Genomic DNA, 15,961 nt, shown 5'->3' on the forward strand with positions numbered 1-15,961 from the left:
GGAACAAGGTAGGGTTTTGTGTAGGTTTAGTTTTACTTGGTGCTTGATGGTGAATGCAGACTCAATGAGCCAAAGGGCCTCCTTCTGTGCTGCATGACTCTATAATTTCTTCACCCAATGTTCTCGAGACTTGTTGGGTGTGAGGCAAAGGATAATACAGGAACATGTAGGAATGGTAGAAGATGAGACAACATCCTGATGAATCTTGGAGCAAGCTTCAAGGGCCAAAAATGACCTAATGCCATTCCTATTTTTTATGTTCATAAATGATAGCTGTTGACAGGCATGTGACTGCATAGAATACAGCAGGCTCCAGAAATCTCCGCAGCTTTACATCAAGTATGGTTGAGAGGTAGAAAGGAGAAGAGATGGTGATGCAGGAGCCGAGACTAAGACAGGGCAAGGACGACTACAGGAGGAAGTTGGAGCGGAAACTTCAGCAGAACAACATGAGGGATGTGTGGAGCGGGATGAAGAGCATTACAGCCTACAAGACCAATGGCCTGGGGAGGGAAAGCAATCAGGACTGGGCCAATGAGCTAAACCTGTTTTTTTAATAGATTTGATGATGGGGCCTCTGTCCACCCTCACCCCTGCTCCCCAACAGACTCTCCCCCTCAATCCCCCTGGTCCACTTCCTCTGCCCTTTCTTTGTCGCACCTGACCATCAAGGCTGAGCAGGTGAGGAAGGAGCTGAGCAGACTCCACCCAGGCAAAGCCACGGGTCACGATGGTGTCGGCCCTCAGGTACTCAAGGCGTGTGCCAGCCAGTTGTGCGCAGTACTCCAGCATATCTTCAACCTCAGCCTGAGCCTGGAGAGGGTTCCTGTGATGTGGAAGACATCCTGCCTGGTTCCTGTACCAAAGAGGACGCATCCCAGCTCCTCCAATGACTACAAACCAGTGGCGCTGACTTTACACATCATGAAGTCCCTGGAGAGGCTGGTGTTCATTCACCTGCGACCGCTGGTTAAACCCTACCTGGACCCCCTGCAGTTCACTTAGCAAGCAAAGTTGGGGGTTGAGGACGAGGCTGCATTCCAAAGAAACCCACATTATAGAAAACTGTTATAAAACAATTGTGTCTTTGGGGGAAAGGCGGTTTGCGGCTGGAGAGTTTCAGACTTGCAATAACAAAGTTATTTTTCCCCTAAGATTTTCAAAAATAAAGATCGTTTTAATGGCTGTCAGTTTACTTTGATACTGCAAGCTTAAAATACCAGAGGCTGTACGTCTCAATATTTAATTGAATATGCTTGCAAAAGTATCAATCAAAGCAATTGTTGGTCAATTTCTGAAGTAAATTTTAAATGACCTTCCATGTGAAACTGCCAGCCTATGTTTTAAAGAGATGAAGGAGTCCGATTATTGCAGGGAGGTTACATAGAGAGGACTTTTGTCAAAGAATCTTTTCTCTGAGCTTTTTGTTGCTTGTCAACTTACGAAGTAACTCTCCCTCACGAGCCACATTGAAAAATAGTAGCTTGTGTCTAATTCGTGTGGGGTTATGCAGTCATAGAGTCACAAAGAATAGAAGCAGGCCCTTCTGGCAAACTTGTCCAAACTTGTCCATGCAGAGCAAGGTGCCCCATCGAAGCTAGTCCCAATGAGAATAACCAGGAATGGTTGATGGAATTGAATACAGAGAAATGTGAGATATTGCATTTTGGGAAGTCTAACATGGGCAGGACCTACACAGGAAATGGTAGGGCCCTGGGGAGTGTTGTGGAGCAGAGGGATCTAGGAGTGCAGGTGCATGGTCCCTTGAAGGTGGAGTCACAGGTAGATCGGGTGGCCAAAAAGGCTTTTGGCACATTAGCGTTCATGGGTTAGAGTATTGAGTATAAAGGTTGGGAGGTCATGTTGCAGTTATATAAGATGATGGTGAGACCAACGTATTGTGTTTAGGATATTGTGTTCGATTCTTGATGTTGTCAAGCTGGAAAAGGTACAGAAAAGATTTTTGAGGATGTTCCCTGGACTCGAGGGTCTGAGTTATAGGGAGAGGTTGAGTAGGCTGGGACTCCATTCCTTGTAGCACAGGAGGATGACAGGTGATCTTATAGAGAGGTGTATAAAATCAAGACAGGAATAGATTGGGTAGATGCACAGAGTCTCTTGCCCAGAGTAGGGGAATCGAGGACCAGTGGACATTGGTTTAAGGTGAAGGGGAAAAGATTTAATAGGTCGTGAGGGGGTAACTTTCTCATGCAAAGGGTGTTGGGTGTATGTTGCCAGAGAAGGTAGTTGAGGCTGGGACTATCCCAACATTTAAGAAATAGTTAGATACATGGATGGGACAGTTTGGAGTGATATGGGCCAAATGGAGGCAGGTGGGACTGGTGTGGCTGGGATATGTTTGCTGTGTGGGGAAGTTGGGACGAAGGGCCTGTTTTCACACTGTATGACTATGTTTTGTACCTACGTCCTCTGGCAGTTCATTGCATATATCCACCACCGTCTGAGTGAAAATGATGCCTCTATCTTTCCCCTCTCACCTTAACCCTATGTCCTCTGGTTCTTGATTCTCCTACTCTGGTTGACTGTCCATTCACCCTATCTATTCTCCTCATGGTTTTATACATCTCTATAAGTTAACCCGTCAGCCTCCTGTGCTCCAAAGAATAAAGTTCTAGCTGCTCAACCTCTCTCTATAGCTCAGGCCCTTGAGTCCTGGCAAAATATTGTAAATCTTCACAGCACTCTTTCCAGGTTAATGACATCCTTCCCATAGCATGGTGACCAAGACAAATTATAATTGTGTTACAACCAATTCAACCCAGCTGATAAAATTAGTGTTCCCGATTTGTATTATGTGGGCCGAATGATTTAGAACATATATACTCTATGGCAATATGTTATGCGAAGGTCCCAGCACCATTAAACAGCTTTTACCCACCAATAACCTGGTCACGATGCCCAGGAGACCAAGCAAAACCAAAGTCAATGAAGAACGAGGGAACACATTCTCTTGGGTGGAGTCAGACTTTATACAAAGTCTGAAGAAGGATCCTGTCCTGAAACGTCACCTATCCATATTCTCCATCGATGCTGCCTGGCCAATTGAATTACCTCAGCACTTTGTGCCTTTATTGGTACAACGCAAGATTGCAATTATGGAGATCAATTTCCCCAGCCCCTGGATGTCATGCAGGAGTGGAGGAAGTTAATAGCAGGACAGACAGAGGGGAGGCTGGCGATGTTGTTTACCTAGATTTTCAGAAGGCCTTCGATAAGGTGCCGCACGTCAGACTGCGAGGGAAGATAAAAGCCCACGGTATTGAAGGGAAGATACTAGCATGAATAGCAGGTTGACTGGATGGCAGAAAGCAAAGAGTTTCAATAAAAGACGCTTTTTTCAGGTTGGCTACCAGTGACTAGTGGAGTTCCGCAAGGATCGGTGCTGGGGCCACTTCTCTTCATGTTTAATATTAATGATTTGGATAAGGAGATTGAAGGCTATGTGGCCAGATGATGCTAAGATAGGTGGAGGGACAGGCAGTGTAGAGGAAGCAAGGACTCCGCATAAGGACTTGGACAGGTTCGGAGAGCAGGCAGAGAGGTGGCAGATGAAATTCAGTGTAGCAAAGTGCGGAGTCAGGTACTGCAACAGCATTTAAAAGACACTTGAACAGGTACACAGTTAGGAAAGATTTAGAGGGATATGGGCCAAACATGGACAAATGGGACTAGCTTCGATGGGACATCTTGGTCAGCATGGATGAGTTGGGCCAAAGGACCTGTTTCTGTGCACTACGTCTTTGTGACTCTATGACATTTAGAATCGCCAATATATCCTCGCCTGGCCAGTGACACTCACATCCTGCAAATTTAATATATAATGGAAAAAAAGGACCAGATTTTCCAAATGTGTTACAAGCACTGCAGCACAAGTATGTGTTAGAGTCAACACTCCTTAATAACGGAAGAAACACTTGTGAATATTATGACCAGATCAATTCCACACAGCTGCCTGCAGCTGCAGTGCATTAAGGACAGCTGCAAGTGAGGAGAGTGAGCTGCAGATGAGGGGCATTGCTGCAGGAGGCAGGGTATACACACCCACCTTCGCAGACAGGGAACTGATCACATGGCTGAATGTAATTTACTATTGGAGAGAGTTACTGTACACTGTGATAGGCAAGGAGAAGTGGATAGGAGGTGACAAAGGTAACTGGCATAAGAAGTTCACATGAGATGACAATCAAAGTTTCTATCAGGTATGGATCTTTAGACTTTAGAGATACAGCTTAAGGCCCTTTGGCCCATTGAGTCCGCGCTGACCAAAGATCACACCATACACTAACTCTATGCTACACACTAGGACAATTTAACCAAAGCCAATTAACATATAGACCTGTGAAGAAAGGAACTACAGGTGCTGGTTTATACTGAAGACAGACACAAAATGCTGGAGTAACTCAACGGATCAGGCATTAAAAGGATGGGTGACGTTTCGGGTCGGATCCCTTCTTCAGGCTGAAGAGGGGTCACGGCCCAAAAGGTCACCCATCCCTTTTCTCCAGGGATTCTGTCTGACCCGCTGAGTTACTTTAGCACTTTGTGTCGAACCTACAAACCTGCGCATCCTTGGAGTGTGAGAGAAAACCGGAGCACCCGGAGAAAATCCAGGGTGAACACACAAACTCTGTACGGACAACACCCGTAGTCAGGATTGAAAACGGTTCTGTGGTGCTGAAAGGCAGCAGCTCTACCGCTATGCCACTGTGCTGCCCTCTCTATTAGTCCAGACCAGAGCTGTAGGAAGTAAGGAAGTATCATGACCTAGCACCTGCAGCCTGGGAGCAGCTCAAGCTGTCCAGAATCTCCCTTCAATCTTTCTTCTCTCGCTCCCACCCCACCTCCTTGCTCACCCCCTACAGGTAGTCTAAAGAAGGGTCCTGACCCCCTGTATGATCACCTATCCATGTTCTACAGAGATGCTGCCTGACCCGCTAAGTTATTCAAGCACTTTGTGTGCTTCTATCCCGGTTAACAGTTACTATGACCTCAGCAGCCACTGGAAATGCAGCCCTGTCTTTTGTTGTAGCTTTGACCAGCTGAAGGCCATGAATAAGCACCTTAGGCATTGTTCCTGGTGAAGTAACTGTCCAGCAATTGACATTTACTGTAATTGTGTGGCAGTGACCCTGTTCTACTTCCCATATGCCTTCTTCTGGTATGTTGTCGTACTCTGGGCACTCTCTCCTCAAAATCCCCTGGCCTACTCCACTCAAAGAGCTCTGGTCATTGAAGACCCACAGTTGAGAGCAAAAGAATATTGCAAAAGCCTTAGGGTAACAAACAGTCTTGCTAACAATCTGTCTGTCCCTTCCTTCTTTGTGTGTTTTGTATGTTTTTTAGTGTTCATTAGCTTGTTTTATGTTTGGGGTTGGGGGGGGTGTGGGGGGGTTGGGGGGGTTGGGGGGGGAACTTTTTCCTAATCTCTTACCTTGACGGAGATGCAATTTTTTTCCGTATCGTATCTCCATCCAGACTGCGGCCTAACATTGTGGAGTTGGCAGCCTTTGCTGGAGGTTGACCGGGAGCTCCATCGTGGGAGCTGCGGACTTACCATCACAGAGCTCGCCATTCCTGTCGGGGGGTTGTCTTTGGGGCTCCAACCGTGGGAGCCTGCGAGACTTTAACATCGTGGAACCTGCGGGTCTCTGGTAGAGAGCGACATCGGGGACACCAAGCCATAGGAGTCTCAACTGCCCCGACACGGGAATTTGATCGCACCGGCGCAGGAGTTTCGACTGCACCGATGCGGGAGTTTTGATCGCCTTGACGCAGGAGTTTCGATTACCCCAATCGGAGGTTTTGATCGCCCCGACGGGGGCTTTGACCGCCGGCTGCGGATGCTCAACTGCCCCGACCGCGGGAGAATAAAGAGGAAGGAGATTGGACTTTATTATCCATCACAGTGAGGAATGTGGGGAATCCGCTGTGGTGAATGTTTATGGTAACTTTTATGTAGTTGTGTGGCTTGTTGCTTTTTAAAAAAAGTATGGCTGTATGGTAATCTGAATTTCACTGTATCTTAATTGGTACATATAACAATAAACTGGCTTTGAAATCTTGAAACCGTGAAACTCATCAAGATCCTTTCATTTCACTCTTAAGAAGGGAAGTCATGATGCAGCTCTACAGGACAAAGGGTGGTTGGTGTACGGAACAAGCTGCCAGAGGAGGTAGTTGAGGCTGGGACTATCCCAATGTTTAAGAAGCAGTTAGACAGGCAAATGGATAGGACAGGTTTGGAGAGATATGGACCAAACACAGGCAGGTGGGATTAGTGTAGCTGGGACATCGTAGGCCAGTATGGGCAAGTTGGGCTGATGGGCCGGTTTCTACACTGTATCACTCTATGACTCTTTGACTCTAGGACATTGGTTAGATTGCATTTGGAGTATTGTGTGGAGCTTTCATTGCCCCATTAAAGGAAAGATGTCTAGGTTTTGGAGGGGGTACAGAGGAATATGACCAGAAGACAGTGTAAGAAGGAACTGTGGATGCTGGTTTAAACTGAAGATAGACACAAAAAGCTGGAGTAACTCAGCGGGACAGGCAGCATCTCTGGAGAGAAGTAATGGGTGATGTTTCAGGTCTGAAGAAGGGTCTCGACCCGAAACGTCACCCATTCCTTCTCTCGAGAGATGCTGCCTGTCCCGCTGAGTTACTCCAGCTTTTTGTGTCTATTACCACAATACTGCCTGGATTTCAGCTACAGGGACAGATTGGATAGATGTATATTGTTTTCTCTGGGACATCACATATCACTGTACCTTAATGGTACATGTGACAATAAAAGACCTTTGAAACCTTTGAAACATCAGAGGTTGAAGGGAGACTTGATAGATGTATGTAAAATGATGGGAGGTATTGGTAGTGTGGACAGTCAGAACCATTTTCTCAGGGTGGAAATGTCCAATACTAGATGGCATAGCTATAAGGTGAGAGGGGGAAAGTTTAATGGAGATGTGTGGGGAAAGTTTTTTTTAACACGGAGGATGGTAGAGGCCTGGAATGCACTGCCAGATGGTGGTGGAGGCAGATACGATAACGGCGTTTATGATACTTTTAGATAGGCACATGGGATTGCAGAGAATAGAGGGATATGTATCGAGTACAGGCAGATGAGATCAGTTTAGCTTGACCTCATGTTTGGCACAGACATTGTGGGCCAACTGGCCCCTTCCTGTGCCACACTGTTCAATATTTCATCAATATTTAATGAATCTGCAAGTAATAGTCTACCCAACACCATTTCCTGCCTAATGTGAATTTCCTTCAGCTTCTCTGTCACCCTGGGATCTCTGGCCCATTAGAACATCTGGGAGATTGTTTGTATCTTCCATAGTGAAGACAGATCCAAAATACCGGTTCAACTTGTCTGCCATTTCCTTGTTCCCCATAATAAATTCCCCTGCTTCTGTCTTCAAGATTAATTTACAAAGCTATTTTTTTGCAATAACGAATAGTTGCATGTACTGTTTTCTATTCATGGACTTTTAGGGAGGCACAGTGGCACAGCAGTAGAGTTGCTGCCTTACAGTTCCAGAGACCCAGGTTCGATCCTGACTACAGGTGCTTGTCTGTAAGGAGTTTGTACGTTCTCCCTGTGACCTGCGTGAGTTTTCGCCGAGATCTTTGGTTTCCTCCCAAACTCCAAAGACATACAGGTTTGCAGGTTAATTGGCTGGGTATATAAAAAAAGTTAAATTGTCCCTAGCGTGTGTAGGATAGTGTAAATGTGTGGGGATCGCTGGTCAGTGCGGACTCAGTGGGCTGAAGGGCCTGTTTCCACGCTGTATCTCTAAACTAAACTAAACTACTTTTGCTTACTGAATTGTTCTTCGGGAAAACATGAATAAATTGAGAAATGACGGTATTTGAGCACTGGAATGTCCAAAGTTCTGTGGAAATTTCTGAAGTTCATAATTTCTATTAGAACCCCTGTTTATACAGCTTTTTATTGATCCTATGTATTGCGCAGCAAACATAGGAAACTCTGCAGATGGCAAAGAAGGTTCAAATTGAGTGCTATCATTTATTGGTTAACCAGGCAGATCCTGGAGCACAGACTCTTGACACCAATTTGTTTTATCACATATTCAAAATTTTCAGGAATGGAAATAGCTCAGTTCGATATTCTCTGAATCTTGCCATCACTCTCAGCTTTGTTCATTTTCTCAAACTGTGAAGCACAGCATTCTTCTCGAGATGCAGTCTATAATTTTCACCTGCTCCGAGAGAAAGGCTGAGGGCAAGTCATGTATTTTTGGAATGTAATCAATTTCATATTGCTGAATGTTTCGAAGGTCAGATGTGTAGGTCTCCTTAGCTTGTTATAAATGATTAATGAAAAAATCTATATTAAATAAAATGAGTGAGAACCTTGACTGCAATGCATTTTGTTTGCTATTTTGCCGAGAAAAAATATTAAACTATTGTGACATTAAAATTGCTGACCAAGTTTAAAGAGATGTCCAGCCTTATTGATGATAGACTATGGAACCAGAGGTAACCTCTTAGATGAGAATGGGACTGTTGAGGCAGAGAAGCTAGAATGTATGGATAATAGTTTGTACTCAAACTGGCACAACATGATTTATGGAGATCTGTATGGAGATCTGTATCATAACCTCAGCTTTTAACTATATTTAGCAAAGTTTAGATGAAGTGATAGGGAGGCAGATATTCAAGATTACTGATACTATTCAAGATCACACTAAGTGGGGTGGCAATATAAATAGTCCAGATGGAGTTGAGAGTAGATCTGAGACTTGCTCAGGTTGACTGAGTGGGCAAAGCGGTAGAATGCTGGATATAACCCAGAGTTGGGTGAGAAAGTGGGAAATTGTGGAGAAAATCTCGATTTAGGACTCACAAAGCAAAAGCGATTGGACAGGTAAAGAATAAAATTCAAGAATTTAACAGAATGTTGTCCTTTACCTCAGGCGGCCTGGAGAATAAAGAGGCAGAGAGATCATCCTGCAGCTGAAATAACTCTGGTTAGACGCCTTTTTGTGTATTGCACTTGATTGTGCATATGCTAGCTGATTGTTCCAGAGACAATTGCCAGCGAGCTCCAGTGTGTGTGTTAGCACTCTCCCTGCTTCTGTACACTGAGCCCAGGGACAGTTCAATAAGGTGCTGACACTTCGTATCTGTCTCATTTAAATGGAGTCGCCAAACTGTGCGGTAAAGTTAAGTGGATGGTCTGTTTTCTCACTTTATTTTAACTAACATCACCATTTTGAAATGTTTTCAAATAAATTGATGTAAGGTATATATAATTTTTAAAGTATATAATTTTTTGCAATTTTGTTTTGATTATTTCAATTGGTGAGGCCATATTTGAAGTATTATGTTCAGATTTGCCACCCTGCTAGAGGAAGGATGCCATTAAGCTGGAAAGAATGGCAACAAGATTTTTGGGGGGTGCTGGGACTCGAGAGACCGAATTATAGGAATAGGTTTCGAGGGATATGGGCCAAAAGCAAGCCGGTGGGACTGGTGTAGATGAGGCATGTTGCTTGCCATTGGCAAGTTGAGCCAAAGGGCCGGTTTCCATGCTGTATGACTCTAATGCTCCATCTGCTGCTGAAACTCTCAACTATGCCTTTAACTTCCCTCCTTCACTCTGAAATAGCATCATCAAATTATTAAAAACCAGAGAAATAACATAAATATTTTTTTTTCATTGATGGGTATTTCTGGAGTCTGCTATAGGGCCTTTCAAGAGTTACAATGGGAGGTCAGGGATAAGTGCAAGTAATATCAACACTTCGTGTCCATGTGCATTTCTTGTCAAAAACATCTTGTTGTCACATTGTGGTCATGCATTTGACAGCTCTTGGTATTATAAATTCATATGTGTACATTTTAGTGAGGACAGTCAATGTCAACAGATTAATCTCTCCAGTGGAGCGCTTTAGCTTCCACTCACACAGCTTCTTAATCTTTGCTGCAATGAATACCTTCCAAACGAGCATTAATGTTGAAATCTAACTTTAACCAGTAGCACCAAATTAAACTTTAAATTTCTGATAAGCCCCATTAATAGCACACCTTCTGATTTCCTTATACTTTTTTTTAAACAATCCTTTGTCATTCTCTCAGGTCTCATTCAGCAAATTACATTTGTTCAGCATAAGGCATAACGTAAATCAAATTTAAAAGACTACTTTCAATCCCTCAGGTACAAAATATTTTATTAAAATTGCCAGTCAAGGCTCAGTTGCTGTCATTTTAGTCTCTGATTGAGAATATAAGGGTTTACGCCTCATTTCACACATGTGAAACCAGAAATTAAGGCCAATAACCCACCACTCGTCCACTTAAGTGGAACTGAATGTCTTTCATGTGGATGAAATAAGTTTCAGCTTGCTCTTTCAAGTAGATGGAAAAGACCACATAACACTATTTTAAAGGTACAGGTTCTCCTCAGTGTCAATCCTCAATCCAGATCATCAATAACCTGAGACCTGTTCATTATCATGTTATTATTCATTGACAGTTGGTGTAAGCAATGTGGCTGCAGTTTTTTCCCCAAACTGCAAAAGAGACCACACTACCAAAGCATTTCATTGGCTGCAAAATGTTTTGGGATGTAAAATCATAAAAAAGTGCTTCATAAATGCAGTGAAGTCTTCACTCTTCAATACGTGATCTTCCTGAAGTTCAGAATAAAGTATGATAATTAATATTTGAATCTGTATCATTAAACAACATTCTAAAATGTATCCAGAAGATTATCAAAGTCAGGGATTTGGGAAGATATTAGAACATAGAATATAGAACAGCACAAGAACATGTGCTGAACTTGATGTCAAGACCATCACTTATCGACCTGCACATAACCCATAATCTCAGCATATCCATTTTCCTATCCAAAAGTCTTTTCAACGTATTTGCTTCAACCACCACTGCTGGCAGCATGGTCCAGGCACTCACTACCATCTGTGTAAAAAAACAAACCCGCAATCTTTTTTAAACTTTACCCCTCTCACCTTAAAGCTATGTCCTCGAGTATTTGATTTTTCCATCATGAGAAAAAGATTCTGACCCTCTTACCCTATTTATGCCTCACATAATTGTATATACTTTTATCAGGTCTTTCTGCAATCTTCGGCGTTCCAGAGAAAACGATTCAAGTCTGTCCAACCTCTCCCTGTAGCAAATACTCCCTAATTCAGGCAGCATTCTGGTAAACCTCCTCGATCCTCCACATCCTTTTTGTAGTGGGGCGACTGAACTGCACACAACACTCCAAATACGGCATAACCAAAGTTCTATAAAGCTGCATCATGACTTTCTGTCTCTCATACTCAATGCCTCGACCTATGAAAGCAAGCGTACCATGTGCCTTCTTTACCACTCTATCTATTTGTGTTGCCACTTCTTTACCACACTATTTGTGTTGCCACTTTCAGGAAGTTATGGACTTGGACCCCACGATTCCCCTGTACATCAATGCTGTTAGGGTTAAATGTATATTTTCACCTTACATTTGACCTCTCAAAGTGCAACACCTCATCTATGCTTGGATTGAACTCCATCTGCCATTTCTACACCTATTTCTGTAATTGATCTACATCCCACTGCATACTTCATTTTTAAAACAAAATAGTTAAATACAAATCCATTAATACAATGATATCAGGATATCATCCAAAAATATGAATAAGAAAAAGTCCTGTGCATCCGACCAATAAAAACATAGTAAAAAAAACAAGTTTGCAAATGTTGAACATTGAATTTAGAAACAAAATCAAATTACATTTTTGGTTAGATTGGTGCACTGAAAATATTTTAGATTTAGACAGCCATCGAGAAGGATTTGAATAAAATTAACAGGTTCGACAGAATTCTTCTGTTTGATGTGTTTCACAATGTGGCAATTAACCATTCCAGAAAACAAGCAACAATAATAAATACTATACAATGCTAATTTTATTTTTGGAAAAGTCATTTCTTATGACATTTAACAATGAATCTGTGGCATACAAGGAACCACATTCGACTGTCTTGGATAACTAAGGTATAGATATATGATGAAACACTAACCTTCCTTTTTATCCTCCTGGGCAATCTTCACTTTGGGAACAGTTATGTCTTTGAAGGATGCCAAAAAGAGAACCACATCTCCTTTCTCATTTTTAATTGGCACAACATCAATTAGGCACCAGAATGAATTCCCTGCAAAGATTAATCAGACATTTCGCCATTATGTTCGACTATTCTGTATTATATTTAAACTTCAACTTCACATCAATTTGAAAGAAAATGCATTGGACAAACTAAGTTAAAATATAGTGAAAAATAACTATATTTTTACAAACATAGTGAAAAATAACATTTTATTTAAGCTGATCTTTGGCAAGGCAAGGCAAGTTTATTTATATAGCACATTTCAGCAACAAGGCAATTCAAAGTGCTTTACATAAAACATTAAAGAGCAGTTAAAAGCAATTAAAAACAGTCATTAAAGAGAATAGAAAATAAAAACAAGCTAAAATAGAATAAGACAGGTATAAAATACAAAATTAATAAAAATTGATTTAATAAAAGGCAGCGTCAAGCAGAATAGCCTCGATTTCAGCCTCGATTTAAAAGAACTGAGAGTTGCTGTGGACCTGCAGTTTTTTGGGAGTTTGTTCCATATATGTGGTGCATAAAAACTAAACGCTGTTTCTCCATGTTTAGTTCTGACTATGGGGGACAGAAAGCAGACCTGTCCCAGATGACCTCAGGGGTCTGGATGGTTCTTAATGTAGCAGAAGATCAGAAATGTACTTTGGCCCTAAACCATCCAGTGCTTTATAAACCAACAGAAGTATTTTGAAAACAATTTTTTGACAGACTGGAAGCCAGTGTAAAGACCTCAGAACTGGAGTGATGTGATCCACTTTCTTGGTCTTAGTGAGGACTTGAGCAGCAGCGTTCTGTATCAACTGCAGCTGTCTAATCGATTTTTTAGGGAGACCTGTAAAGACAGCATTACAGTGGTCAAGTCTATTGAAAATATATGCATGGACAAGTTTTTCCAAATCCTGCTGAGCCATAAGTCCTTTAACCCTTGATATGTTCTTAAGGTGATAGTAGGCTGACTTTGTAATTGTCTAAATGTGGCTGAGGAAATTCAGGTCCGAGTCCATGACCACACCAAGATTTCTGGCTTTGACTGTGGTTTTTAACATTGCCGATTGAAGCTGAGTGCTGACTTTTAATTGTTCCTCTTTGGCTCCAAAAACAACGACCTCAGTTTTGTCCGTTTAATTGAAGAAACTTTTTGTACATCCAATCGTTGATTTGTTCAATGCACTTACTCAATGTTTGTATTGGACCATAGTCCCCTGAGGATATGGTTATGTAAGTTTGTGTGTCGTCTGCATAATTATGGTAATTTATTCTGTTGTTTTCCATAATCTGAGCCGGTGGAAGCATGTAGATGCTAAACAGAAGAGACCCCAGAATGGAACACTGGGGAACTCCGCATGTCATATTTGTCCACTCTGATGTGTAATTACTTATAGACACAAAGTAGTCCCTGTTCTTTTAGTAGGATTCAAACCAGTTTAGTACTGCGCCAGAAAGTCCCGCCCAGGTTTCCAGTAATATGGTGTGGTCGACCGTGGTCAAATGCAGCACTGAGATCCAGTAATACTAAGACTGAAATTTTGCCAGTGTCTGTATTTAAGTGGATATAATTGAAGACTTTAACAAGAGCAGTCTCAGTGCTGTGGTGTGGTTGAAAACCTGACTGGAAGACATCAAAACAGTAGTTGAGTGACAAGTTGAAAATTATTTTTCAATAATTTTACTTAACAATGGAAGGTTCGGACTTCCGGTGGCGCTATGGAGGGCTAGAGGATAACGCCAGCCAGCTCCTCGTAAAAAACGGAGAAAAACCGGGGATAAATCGACCTACCTGCTGCCTGCTGTCTCTGCAGCGATTGCACCGATTGTTATGAGTGACGCTATCAGGCGCGCGACTTATAATGCTTCCACAGCACAGCCCACCCGCGGATAAAACGAAAAGTCGGGCTACCAGGCAGAATCCGCGGGAAGGCCTGACTGAAGCCTCGGCCTCAGGTAGGACGTTATCCCAAGAAGATGTGACGGGGAAAAAATTGACCAAAAAAGCGGAAGGTGAGGAACTCAAAAACTTTATTGCAAGTGAAATTTCTGGTTTGAGGGAAGAAATAAAGCAGATGAATGTTGCTGGAGAAATAAAAAAAATTAAGGAGGAAATGAAGGACTTAAAGCTTGAGACTAAGAATATAGCAGATGATTTGAAGAATGATTTGTCGAAAGAAATCTCTGAAATAATATTTGGACTATCAAAGGAGATGAATGAGAAAATTAAAAATGGGAAAGTTGAATTTGATGAAAGGCTGAATCCTGTGGAAAAGGCATTGAATCTGCAGACGGGTGTTATAAAAGACCTTGAAGAGCTAGCCGAAACAAGCGCTCACACTACAGCAAAGCTCGTTACAGAAAATCAACGTCTAACTGATATGCTGGTCAAAATAAACGAGAAGTGTATTGAACTGGAAGGTCGCCAGAGAAGACAGAACTTAAGAATTGCAGGTATCCCAGAAGGGGAAGAGAAAGATCAAGATATCCGAGAATTCACTGCAAATCTACTGCAAAAAGTTTTATCTCTGGACCAAAAGCCTCAACTAGCCCGAGCACATAGAGTGATGAGACGCCAGACAAGAGCAGGCGCACCCCCAAGACAAATGATAATAAAGGTACAAAACGACTATGTTGTGGAGGAGATAATGCAAAAAGCATCAAGAAACAGAAAGCTTGATTTTAAGGGTCACAGGATCAGCATTTACCGAGATTACCCAGCAGAGGTTGCAAGGAAACGAAAAGCATTCAACGAGACCAAAATTATTCTGAGGGAAGTGGAGGATTTGAAATATGGTGTGAGTTACCCAGCTACCTTAAGAGTTACTTATGACAAGAAGGAATACTTTTTCTCCGACCCTGTGAAAGCACTGGACTTTGCCAAGAAGATTAGGCCATGAGAGGATGCCTGATCCCTCATCATGAATAAATGACTTTACAGGACTGCACTGAATTGAATTAATGACTAAAGAAGCTGAGAAAGAAGTGGATCGGAAATTCTGCCATGGATACTAATAACTGCGCTACTAATATAATTAACTAATGAATACTAAAATTATACCGCGGTATTTTTAACAATTAGAATCAATAATTATTACTAATGACTAATACTTACTTATAAAGTTACTTATTACTTATAATGGAATGATTAGAGTCAGAGTTAAATACAGAGCTTGATTTTATTTGTTATGTTTGGAAATCTGCTAGTAATTCTCATGGTCATTTTTACCTTTATTGTTCCTTTAACTCTGGGTTTTATTATTTGTATCATAACTCTTCCAACTATTGGAACTTTATATACCCCCGGTAAAATATTGCTATGGAACACAAGTTCCAAGAAATATAGGGGCTGGATAAGTTCGAAACATCAACTACGGAAGTCGGTAGATGGGTAGCCATGCTAGTATGGCTAGCACTAACTGCACTAACATTAGATGTAGTTTTTTCTTTCTTTGTGCACAATACTAATTTTTTTATCTATTCTCTTTTTTTTTCTATTACAAACTATCACTATTATTTTCAGTTTGAACGGAGTTACAAATTGGAGCAAAGGAGATATATATGTGAGAGGCATTTAAGAGTCTTAAAATTCATCTATTCAGAGTTCGGGTGCGGGGTCGGGTCTGTCGAACTGAACCATTGGCTCTATTATAGACCCCCATAGACAAAAAAATGCAAGATTTAAAAATGAATACGGGGAATGAAGGAATAACGTTCTGCAGTTGGAATGTTAAAGGTATTAATGAACCAATTAAGAGAGGTAAAATATTAGCACATTTAAAAGCAATTAAAGCTGACGTGATTTTCATCCAAG

General features: G+C 41.9%; 1 protein-coding gene across 2 annotated transcripts in view; it reads right to left on the reverse strand.

Moving 5' to 3' along the window:
- The window catches only part of kcnh8 (potassium voltage-gated channel, subfamily H (eag-related), member 8), a 299,288-nt gene that overhangs the window by 135,150 nt on the left and 148,177 nt on the right, over positions 1–15,961 (reverse strand). For both annotated transcript variants that reach the window (XM_078417912.1, XM_078417923.1), the window contains exon 3: positions 12,076–12,207. In XM_078417912.1, coding sequence (XP_078274038.1) covers positions 12,076–12,207 — 132 coding nt within the window. The remainder of the gene's footprint in view (positions 1–12,075; positions 12,208–15,961) is intronic.

The sequence above is a fragment of the Rhinoraja longicauda genome, chromosome 2, assembly GCF_053455715.1.
Source record: "Rhinoraja longicauda isolate Sanriku21f chromosome 2, sRhiLon1.1, whole genome shotgun sequence".
NCBI lineage: Eukaryota > Metazoa > Chordata > Chondrichthyes > Rajiformes > Arhynchobatidae > Rhinoraja > Rhinoraja longicauda.